Raw genomic sequence first — 12500 nt, 5'->3', positions numbered from 1 at the left:
AGTATTGTGAAGGGCTATTAGTAAATATTAGTAAATTTTTGGATTTATGTTAACATTTTCTTATAAAGTTGTAAATTTTTAAGAAATGGAATCAAAATTAGAAGTAAAAAAAAACGTTATGCAGAATACCAAACTAATCATGTTTCTCGAAATGCTGATAAAAAGAAAGAAATGTCCAGAGTTAGATCTAAGAGATATCGAGAAAAATTGAAAGCCGATCCTAATAAAAAAGCAGCTTATGCTGCTAAAGCAAAATTAAGAGTTTTAAAGAGTCGCGCTTTAAAAAGAAAACTTTTAAATCAATATCAAAGACCAAGCTCATCTTTTAAAAATGTTCAACAAAGAGGAAAAGCATTGAAAAAGGTTTTAAAAGCACTACCAACTTCAAAGGAGAAACAATCTGAAATTCTTTCTATTCTTTCAAGTAGCTCTGCTTGTAAAGATAATTCGGGTCTACCTCCAGCATGTTCAAAGCTGTATGGTCTTTCTGAAAGCAATGTTTTAGCAGTTGTAAACTTTTATAATGAAGATGAAGTTTCCCAAATATCACCAAACAAAAAAGATGTCACTTGAATTCAATTATCTGACGGAAAAGCAAACAATATTCAGATATGTCATTTATATTATACGCTAAAAGAAGCTTTCGAGTTATTCAAGGAAAAGCATCTGCACATAAAAATTGGACTCAGCAAATTTTGCGACCTTCGTCCATGCAATGTAAAATCAGTTACGAAATTTCCGCATAATGTTTGTGTTTGTAGTTTGCATGAAAATATGCGATTTGCCTTAAATGCATTAACAAAATCAATTCAAGCGCCTTCAATCAAAGTTGGATCTGAAATGATAAATAACTTTGTTTGTGAACCGTTCACATACGATTGCGCTTATGACAAATGCGTTGCATGCAAAGGTATGAAACAGTTCCATAAACACTTGCAAACTGTTAATACATTTGGTTCCGAAGTATCCTGGGACGAGTGGAGAAAGCCTAAAACTAAAGCATATGTAAACATTGAAAAAATTTCAAAAAAGTCTACTGTAACAGAACTCATCCAACACATATCAGCAATGCGTGATAAGTTCGTTAAACACGCGTTTGTAAAGAAAAACCAATCAACAATTTTTAATAAACCGAAGGAGGTTTCGATGAGTGTTAATTTTGAAATTGCGGTAATCCAAGTTGACTGGGCTGAAAACGCTAGGTGTTTCTATCAAAATGAGTTACTAGCGGCTCATTTTAGTCAAAATCAAGTTTCTTTCATGACCCTAGCAGTCTGGAACATTGAGTTAAAAACATTTGCCATAGTTTCAGATTTAACTGATCATACTAAGTCTTCCGTTATACTGTATATTGACGAAATCCTTCACTTTATTCCTGATCAAGTCAAAGAGGTATACATGTTCAGCAATAATCCCACTTTTCAGTTCAAAAACAAAAGCATTATGGCTGCGATGGTTGTGTTTGAAAAACGTTTTCATAAAAAATTTTTCTGGCATTTCTTTGCAGCGATGCACGGGAAAGGAGTGGTTGACGGAATAGGAGCTACTGTTAAGCGAATCGCAGCCCTGAGATTTAAAAGTAGTCAATACGTAATCAAGTCAGCAGCAGATTTTGCGTTAGCATTACAAGATTTGCAAATATCTGTAATTTACATGTCAGAAAACGATACAAGGCAACAAAAAAGTAAACTTGGATTCAGTTCAATTTTAAGTTATTCAAGAAAAATCAAAGGTATATCAAAATCACATTATTTTTATGTTCAGAATGATAACGTTGTTCCAATGCTATTTTCTCCTGAGTATAATTAAAATTTATTACAAAATAACAAAACTTTTTAAAATGATTTTAATTTCGTCTTTTTGTTTCGTCACTGAACGTTATGTCACTGAACTGATAGTTTTTTTTTCTGTAAAATAAAAGGATATGAAAACTTTATTGTTTGTGGCTTTTTTTATGACTACCTTATTGCCAAATGAATAAATTACAACAAAAAAATCTAATAAGTCAAGCAAGAATTAAAATATCAGCGAAAACTTGATTTAAAAGTATGCTGATAAAAAAACACTTTTTTCCGCGTTGCGTCACTGAACTCATGTTTTAATTTTTGCTATGTAGCAGTGTTATGTTAATACAATTGTGTTTAGTTTATATTATCAAATTTTAATTCAAGATTGATTTAGAGTAATAAAAAATTATTTTTGAGTTTTAGAAATATTTCTATTTAAAAAAATCTCTCCGCATGATGCGTCACTGAACTATGGAATTGGCCATATATATATATATATATATATATATATATATATATATATATATATATATATATATATATATATATTATATATTATATATATATATATATATATATATATATATATATATATATATATATATATATATATATATATATATATATATATTAATGTGTTCTATATATAAAAAAAAAAAAAAACTCTGGATTTAAAAAAATTTTAAATGTAAAATGTTTTAAAGGGTCCCCCAACTTTTAATGAGTTCCTAATATTATCAAAAGTACTTTTGAAGTACATTTTAAAAAATTTATTGACAAAAAAATTACTGTCAAAAATTGGTAAAAATGCACTTTTTTTTCATTTTTTAGTTATAAAGGTTATCACTTTTTAAATTTTCATATAATTCTGCTTCATTTGAGACCCAACATAATACACTTTTGAAGAACTTTTTTTTTGTTGATATTATTAGAGGGAGGATGCTAAAAATTTTTTTCATTCAAAAAATTTTTAAGTTCAGTGTTTTTTATCATAAAGAACGCAGTGTTTTTTATCATAAAGGGGATGGCAGCATATATTTTTTAAAAATGTTGATTTTTGGGACACCATAATTGTTATATATATATATATATATATATATATGTATATATATATATATATATATATATAAATATATATATATATATATAAATATATATATATATATATATATATATATATATATATATATATATATATATATATATATATATATATATATACAGGCCTTGTTAAGAAGCGCTACGCAGCTCGCATTTTGCTTGCGAAAACGCGATTTGCCTACGCGTTCAGCAGTTTTGCGCTACGCAAAAACTTATATCTTTTAGAATATTTAAATTATCTTTTGATTGTCGTTAACGTGACGTTTATTCAGAAGAAATAAAGTCGTAAGTATTTAACCGCAATTGTAAACTAATAGATTTTTTGTTAAAGAAACAGTTTGTAAAATAATTTTTTTGTTGTTGTTAAAAATTAGTTAAAAAAATTAGGTGTTTTAAGTTTTATCTTAAGGAATTAAATATATAAATTTCTTTTAAATATAAAATTTATTTTTAGTCATAATAGTTTAAAAAATGCACGATTTATTTTGATGTAAATATTTTATTAATAAGATATTTTGTTTATTGTTAATTCAATAACGTAAAGTTTTAATGACGTTCGTTTAATTTATAAAAATAAATTATGATCACGAATATGTTATCGGTAACTGATAAACAAAAAAAAATCTTTCTTGTTTAAAAACATTAAAATGAGTTCATATATTAAATAAGAAAAAATTTATTAACACTTAATAAAATAACCAAAAACCAAAATCATAAGAAAATAAACATAAAAATCATAAGAAAATAAACAAACATTATTTTACGTTTCATGAAAAAAATATTTTTTTCAAAGTAAAATTTAGTTCATATTTGAAAAAAATAATAAAAATAATTTTTTATATAAGAACTTAGATTTTATTTGTAACTTTTGTTATAGTGAGAAAAAAACAAACTGTTTGTGTGATTTTTAACACGTTAATAAAATAACTTTATTTACAATGCGGTACTTGAAAAGACGCGAGTGACGCAATATAACTTCTAACGATGCAAAATATATTTGATGAGTTGAGTAACTTAGAAATACGTTACGCGTTTTCGCTACGCAGCGAAATCTCGTAACAAGGCCTGTATATATATATATATATATATATATATACATACATACATATATGAATGCTTTTGTACAAAGCAAAAGTGTACATGAATTACTTAAGAAATAAACTTGGTAGTTTTTTTGATTGACATTGATTTTAGGTTTTATAATTTAAATCTTTTTAAGTAGTTAATTTTATATCGTTAAAGATACCACATTGAGGGTTTTGCTCCACTGCAAGACAAACCCCATCATGATTTACTAAAGGCCCAAGAATTAATTGCATCTCTTAACAGATTGCTGCCACCAGTAAGAGTCTTTTATTTTAATTTATTATTTACAAAATTTTTATAATAATCATGTAAATGGTTATGTTATATATCAGTGTTAATCTCTGTCAAAATAGTCTTAAAGCCCATCAAAGAGTATATGTTTAAGGGGTAGGCGAGAAACATGGCGGAAAAAACGGTGCATTAAGATGTAATAGTTTCAAAGTTTGGGAAATTACAACAACAAATTATTATAAATGAAATTTAAAACAAATAATAAAATAAAAGGAAATGATAAGATTATAATTAGAGTTAGTATAATTAAGAGATTTAATTTAATTTAGTATAATTGTTTGTTTTTTTTTGTCTTTTTAAAAGTAAGTTCTAATCTTTTTTGATGAAATTTTCCTGAAATTTGAAAAAATGTTTTAAACCTTTAAAAAGAACTTCTTGGCTTTTAAAATTTTCAAAAAACTTCTTTAAATTTCAAAAATCTTTCTAAACTCAAAAATTTTTAACATTGAGAAAAAAATTTATTAACGTAAATAACAGATAAGAATTATAAACATAAATAACAGATAAGTAAATAAATAAATATAAATGACATTTTTAATAATTTAGACTAAAATAATATTTTTTTTTTACAAAAAAAATATCTGTATTTAATAAAGTCTTTTGTTATAGTTTTTTATATTTATTCTATTTAAGTTTAGTTTTTACATTTTCAGTTTACTTTTTTCAGTTTAACTTCTTTCTATTTAACTATATTTATTTTAATTGATTTTTATAACATTTAAAATGTTACAGTTTTTATTAATGTTGTTTTTTGTTAGCCAACAAGGATTCCACAAATTCCTCAACCTTTCTTGTCAAAACAAGATTCATATACAGTCTTGACAGTATCACATATATTTGAGCAGCTGGGCCCAATGATGGTTCGTTTAAAAATTTATGTGTACTTATAATATTAAACAGGTTCTTAATAGTGTTATAAATTTTTTTTAAATAACTGTGTTATTTTTGTGTATTTTATTTAGTTAGAACCTTCATGTGCTTATATTGTTGAGGCTATGATTCTTCCTATGCTGCTGGATTCATGTAATATTGAAGCACCATTTGAAATGCAAACAGGAATAAAGCAAATTTTGGAGCTTTTATGGATATGTCTTGAGGTATTATCTCAAATACTTTTTTGATACATATATATTCTTGATAAATATTGTTTTTTATATATTTATACTATTTTAAAAAAATTTGAAGAAAATCAGATTTTAATTTTTTTTTAAATAGGATTTTGAAGTTCAACCCTGCATGGAGAATTTAATTTGGGCATTAATAAAAGGCTATTGGTTTGGTCCTGTACAACCTCACTACTTAAAGCAGGTTGGTAAACTTTATAGAATTATTTTCATTTTGGAGTTATTAAGATGTTAATAATTTTTTTTTACATTTAGCTGAAGCATTTGTTGGTTGTTTTATGTTTGCTGCAGCATGATCTTTCGCGTCGCATATGGCTGAGCGGTGCTTTATATCTTTTCATTTATATTTTTAAAAATTTCTGTCAAATTTAATTTAAAAAAATTCTTAAATCTTATTTTTGAACCAGATTAAATACTTTTAAGCTGGGTAAAGATTACTGGTTAAATCAATTCTGTATAAGGTTACTTTTAAACATTCTTAGGGACGTGTCAAATAACTAATGGTCTTGAGCAATCTCTTAAAGTTGAATTTTAAAATCCAGTATCACTTTATTATAGAGAACGCATTTTTTCTAATTTTGTGTTTATTTTAAATAACATGTGTACGTGTAGCTATGCATCTTTACATAAAGTTCAAACTTTGAAAATAGTACATTATTGCTTTAACTATTATTTTTAACATTTTTCAAGTTTCCATTTGTGTTACACATTAGACCTCCTGATGATAAAGGTATCAAGATAGCTTTTCCTGTTGTGTGGTGGGAAGGTTACCATGTATGTATAAAGATTTATAGACAAAAGATGTTTTTATTTGTTTTAGTATTCTAATCTTTGATTATTTTTATTAATAAAGGAGATTTCAACAAGCAATATCAGTATTGATTCCGATATGGAATCTTCTCAAAATTTAAGTGTATCAAGTAATGGAAAAAAAGAAAGCTACATAAATGCTTGTGATCTGATCAAAAAACGGGTTACAGGTAAATCATTTTTTGTCACTTTAATTTTTAGTTTTTTAATTTTTTGTCACTTAAGTTATTATTTTTGAATTTAAATACTAGTAATAATATTTATTTAATGTTTACACTAACAGCTAATGTTAAGGAAATATTATTTTATTGTTATATTATCATATTTATTTTATTTTTTTATTATTTTATTTTATTATTATATTATCATTTTATTATTTTATTATCATAGGAAACAGATTTTGCTTAGATCTGTTTCTGATGATCCATCATTTATTATGTTATGTGTGTTATTTGAACCAAGAGAATTTGAAGTTTAACTTTTAAAATTTTTTTTACTTGTGCAGGGCTTATGATGAAGAAAATTGTCAAGCGTGTTATGTCGCGCGTGAAGGCAATGCTCATAAAAAGCTTCTTCTTTTTTTTTCCAATCTTTTTTTATTTGTTACATAATTCTTTCGTCAAAAAATGTTTGAATTAGTATCACACTCATAAAACTACTTCAACGAAGTAGATTTTTATACTTCCAAACTTCTTGTATATTGTCAGATTTTATTTTTAACTATTTATGTCATAAAAAAATAATATCAAACAAAAACGCAACTTCTTATTGATTTAGTATTGAAGTATAATTTAGTGACTTGAGTTTTGCTTCGTTGTTTTGATATAAGTATTTTAAAATGTTACGCTGTAAACTTAATTAACGGTTAATAGTTTTTATATTTCTTGATATTTTCTATTCAAATTAATTATTTAATTTTTTTCTAAAATTTCTTTTTTAAATTACGTTTTTTTATCTTAAAAAAATAACACAAGAATAATTTGAAATAATAATAAATAAGAATAATAACTTTCCATTTAATAAATATTGACATCATTACTTTGTTTCCTTTTCGAATGTCCTTGATTGCGAACATTCTAAACAACAGAATCGTTTTAAATTTGAGTTAAAATAAATAATAGTAAAAAAAAAAACTTATACTATGAACAAAAACTAATTTTAAAAATTACTCTATTATTAATATTTATTTTTATTATAAACGATGTGTGGAACATTAAAAACAATAAATCAAATAAATCTTACTTGATATTTTAACAAGATTAAAAATACTCTGCATTTTCAATTTTCTTATAATGGTTTTCTAATTTTCTATTCTTATTTTATTTGCGCATTTTTGTATTCACATTGTGTTTCCACGTGCACATTCCATTATTGAAATTAGTGACTATTAACATTTTCAAACTGCTCATTCATTACGTTAGTGCAAAAGAGAACGACGTTGTGCTTTTTATATTTTATATCAATGCTTTGATAACAGAATATCTTTAATAAAAAATCTTTTTTAAATATTTTATGAAAATAAAAAAATAATCCCGAACTATTGGACGAGTGTTATTTTATACGCTCGTTATAAGCTGAGCAAGCGTTGTTTATCGCACCTAGAACGTTTGAAAATACCGTTGACGGGCGCGTTTTACGAGCGGAGCGCGATCGCGCTCGCTTCATCACAAGCCCTGCTTGTGAAAATAAACTTTCTAAGTTTTTAAAAAAAGTGTAAAGTTTTTAAAAAAAAATTTTTGTGTAACCAAAATAGCTCATGCATACACAAAAGCAAAAATTTTGTACCATAATGTATGCAACACAACATTTTTAGTTTTGGAAAATATTCAAGTTGAAATGTGCAAGATATTAATGCAAATGGATGACTCGACTTCAAGATGGGTAATTAGAATGTTTACATACATTTACTTATATATATATATATATATATATATATATATATATATATATATATATATATATATATATATATATATATATATATATATATATATATATATATATATATATATATATATATATATATATAAAATTAATTATATTTCTATATATATAATTATATATCTATACTTATATATATATATATATATATATATATATATATATATATATATATATATATATATATATATATATATATATATATATATATATATATATATATATATATATATAAATGTAAAACTGTGTTCCAGCCTGGAAGTTCTTTAAATTATAATCATGTTGATTCAAGCCACCTGCCTAATATTTTAAAATGACTCTTGAATTCCATTAAATTAAGATTGTCTGCGAATTGGTCAAGTGAAGATATTTTTTAAAAAAACTACTTATGTATAATGTCACATTATTAAGGTCCAATTTTAATTACAAACTTTCTTTTTGTTTTAGTTTAAATTTTTCTCATACAAAGAACAGTAAATGCAGCATCATTTGGTTCAATCCCCCTTCCAGCAAAAATGTTAGCACAAATATAAGAAAAAGATTTTTAAACTAAATTGATAAACACTTCCCTGTAAATCACAAGTTCCATAAAATTTTCAATGGAAAGGCAATAAAAATAAGTTACAGGTGTATACCGAGTATGAAGTTTGTTTTAATTACACACAATGGTCATTTTATAAACAGCATTAAAATTTCACTAAAAAACAACTGCATCTACCTTACTAAAACTACTTTTATTGAACCAATACATCAACAAAATACATGTTACTAAGTTAATGTAAGCTCCAATGATCTTGCTCATACATCTATCAATAAATTCTACATCAGTATAGGCAAAAGATTGATTATTATCATTTAATATTCATAAGTATAAAAATGACACTGATCTATTAAAGGAGGTTTGGAAGTTAAAAGATGTCAATTCAAACCCTGTTGTTAAATGTTTTAAATAATTAAACGGTGCAATGCTTATTGCCCTGCTACAAAGTCCTGTAAATTATGCATAATTGAAAGTATGAAATTCTATTCTTAAAAAATCTAAATTTGTTAAAAAGGGCGCAATAATAAATGCAGGCATTAAAACAGGTTTGACATGGGTGGTTAATCAGTTTTTTACACTCCTTCTTTGATTTGTTTTGTTTTGATTTCAAAATTCATTCTTTTACTTTGTTTTTTGTAATTTTTAGCAGCTTTTTCTTTTTAAAAATAAATATGACTGATGATCTACTATAGCATATATAGATATACATTTGTCGACTTTTTATGCTCACACTTTTCCATACAATTTTTTTTGTAACAATTGTTTTTTTATGTAGCGGCACTCCTTACATGTTCTCCATATTTAGTCAGTCGATGTGTGTACTGAAGCCCCCTATGTTATGTGGAAATATGGACACTTTTATTCCTTTTCACCAGTTTCAAGTCCAGCCTTAATATACCTCATAGTTTTCACTTTCTTATGCAGCTGCTAAATTTCCTGTTTTATTTCTGAAGTTAGATTCTAGAGATTTTTGGAAAATCTTTAACAGTGTTTATTGACTATTAAATAATATTTTGGAAAATCTCTAACAGTCTTCAAAAGTTATCATGTTGGGTCTCAATTATATAGTGAAATTATATAAAAAATTTAAAAATTATAACTATATTATATACAAACAAATATGTTAAACATTAGCATTAAAAATGAAGTTTATTAACTAAAAAAGAAAAAAGTGCATCTCAATAAGTTTTTTTTTACAATATTTTTTTTCAATAGGGTTATTTATAATATAATTATCATTTTTGAAATTTTCTTATGATTATGCTTCATTTGAGACCCAACATGATACACTTTTGAAGATAATTTTAGAAACTTTTTTTTTGATATTTTTAGGAACTTGTTATTTGTTCAATGGTCTTGGTGGACCCCTAAAAATATTTTGAATTCAAAAATTTTTTAAACCCGTGTTTTTTTATCATATGGAACACATTAAGGAGGTGGCAGCATATATGTTTCAAAAATGTTGTTTTTTTGCGACACCCTTATATATATATATATATATATATATATATATATATATAATATATATATATATATATATATATATATATATATATATATATATATTATTTATATTATTTATATTCTTATAACATCCTTCTATTGTTGTTTTTTTTACTTGTTTTAAAATTTTTTTATAGGACACTCGACCTACACGCATTATATTTTCTGAAAAATTGAGGAAAATATTAAAAGATCTTCATTTAGCAACAGGATCAGTAAAAAAATATATATTTTTTTGTCATATATTTTTTTAATTTTCAATATTATATAAGGCTCAAGACATTTTAAGACTTAATTATAAAAATTAATTAACTTTTATGGGCAGCTATGTTAACCAAAGTAAACAAGTCTCCAAATTTTTAGAACATGTTGATTTTCTATTGAACTTTAATTTTATAACCAATCAAAATGACAGTTTTAGTATTATGCATCTAAAATTTCTGTATGTATGTATGTATATATATATTTGTATATATATTTGTATATATATATATATATATATATATATATATATATATATATATATATATATATATATATATATATATATATATGTATATATATGTACATATATATATATACATATATGTATATATATATGTATATATATAAATATATATGTATGTATATATATATATATATATATACATATATATATACATATATATATACATATTTATATATATATACATACATACATATACATATATATATATATATACATATATATATATATATATGTATGTATATTATATATATGCATATATATATACATATATATATGTATATATATATTCATATATATATATATGTATATATATTTATATATATATATATATGTGTGTGTATATATATATATATATATATATATATATATATATATATATATATATATATATATATATGTATATATATATATATATATATATATATATATATATATATATAATGGAAAAAGGTATGCCAAGCAAAAAAAACAATAATTGAATTTTTGAAATTTGAAAAAAGATTTATTTCTTTTAAATAAATATATAAATAATAAAAAAGCACTAGTGCTTTTTTATTATTTATATATTTATATAATAAAAAAGCACTAGTGCTTTTTTATTATTTATATATTTATTTAAAAGAAATAAATCTTTTTTCAAATTTCAAAAATTCAATTATTGTTTTTTTTGCTTGGCATACCTTTTTCCATTATATTGTTTATTATCAATTTTGTAGTTATATATATATATATATATATATATATATATATATATATATATATATATATATATATATATATATATGTATGTATATATATATATATATATATATATATATATGCGGTAGTGGTGTATATATATATATATATATATATATGCGGTAGTGGTGTAGTGGTAAAGCGCTCGCTTCATAAGCGGGAGGTTCCGAGTTCGATCCCCACCACGTCCCTGGTAGTACCGCGCTCAACTTGTTTCTCCGCGCAGCGGCCTTGTTTGTCAAGGTTTGTGTTTCGGAGTTATAGAGTTGAGAGAGGGTTATAACCACTATTAAGTAACCTCCTCATCTGTAGTGGCTTTATCGGCCTTGAGGAGGTGAATAACAAAAAAAAAAAAAAAAAAAAAAAAAAAAAATATATATATATATATATATATGTGCGTAGGAGGAGGAGGGGGTAGATCTTCCTGCCATTAAGTGGAGGATTTATATGGATTTTCTTTCTATTGCAGTGAGAAGCTCATATCTTAGTTTTACTTAGAAACTTTTTTAACAAAAACTATTTTTTATTAAAAGAGTATAGAGCTGTAGATTCTTTTCTACCATTCTGGTATAACATATTTCAATAATAAATATATAAATCAACAAATGATTGTTTTGCCCAATATCAGGGCTCATCAGCATGTCTAGGAACATATTTCATTCCAGACATGGACAATCGGAAAAAAAAATTTAATAACAGAAAAGAGAAAGACACAAATACAAATAGATTTATATGCATAGTCAAATAAAAGATTATATATATTTTTATATTACAAGATTTAAAAAAAAAGTTTTTTTTCAGTGTTTGCCTGAACAATGACCACTAATCATATATATAATCCCAAACAAAAGTATGGGGTTACATATAAGGCATCCTGCTTAGGACACCATTGATGTCTTCATCTTCCAAGGGGTTTCCGTGCATATTTGTTAGCTGTTATACAAAGAGCAGTGATAATGGAAAAGAATTTTTTAATATAAAGTAGTTAGTGTGTGTTAAAATAAGCAGCATAAACACTAATCATTAAAATGAAGTCAACAATTTTTTATAGAAAATCTGCATTATTAATA

The 12500-nt window shown here is 24.1% G+C and overlaps 1 protein-coding gene across 1 annotated transcript in view; it reads left to right on the top strand.

Annotated features, from left to right (window-relative positions):
* Positions 1–12500, top strand: part of LOC100209144 (E3 ubiquitin-protein ligase RNF123) — a 76696-nt gene that overhangs the window by 29037 nt on the left and 35159 nt on the right. Inside the window, exons 9-17 of the mRNA XM_065817589.1 lie at positions 4131–4230; positions 5024–5125; positions 5228–5362; positions 5481–5573; positions 5645–5718; positions 6070–6163; positions 6243–6369; positions 8013–8080; positions 10322–10399. Of these exons, the coding sequence (XP_065673661.1) occupies positions 4131–4230; positions 5024–5125; positions 5228–5362; positions 5481–5573; positions 5645–5718; positions 6070–6163; positions 6243–6369; positions 8013–8080; positions 10322–10399 (871 nt within the window). The remainder of the gene's footprint in view (positions 1–4130; positions 4231–5023; positions 5126–5227; positions 5363–5480; positions 5574–5644; positions 5719–6069; positions 6164–6242; positions 6370–8012; positions 8081–10321; positions 10400–12500) is intronic.

The sequence above is a fragment of the Hydra vulgaris genome, chromosome 14 (assembly GCF_038396675.1).
Source record: "Hydra vulgaris chromosome 14, alternate assembly HydraT2T_AEP".
Taxonomy (NCBI): domain Eukaryota; kingdom Metazoa; phylum Cnidaria; class Hydrozoa; order Anthoathecata; family Hydridae; genus Hydra; species Hydra vulgaris.
This window is presented reverse-complemented; position numbering and strand designations above follow the sequence as displayed.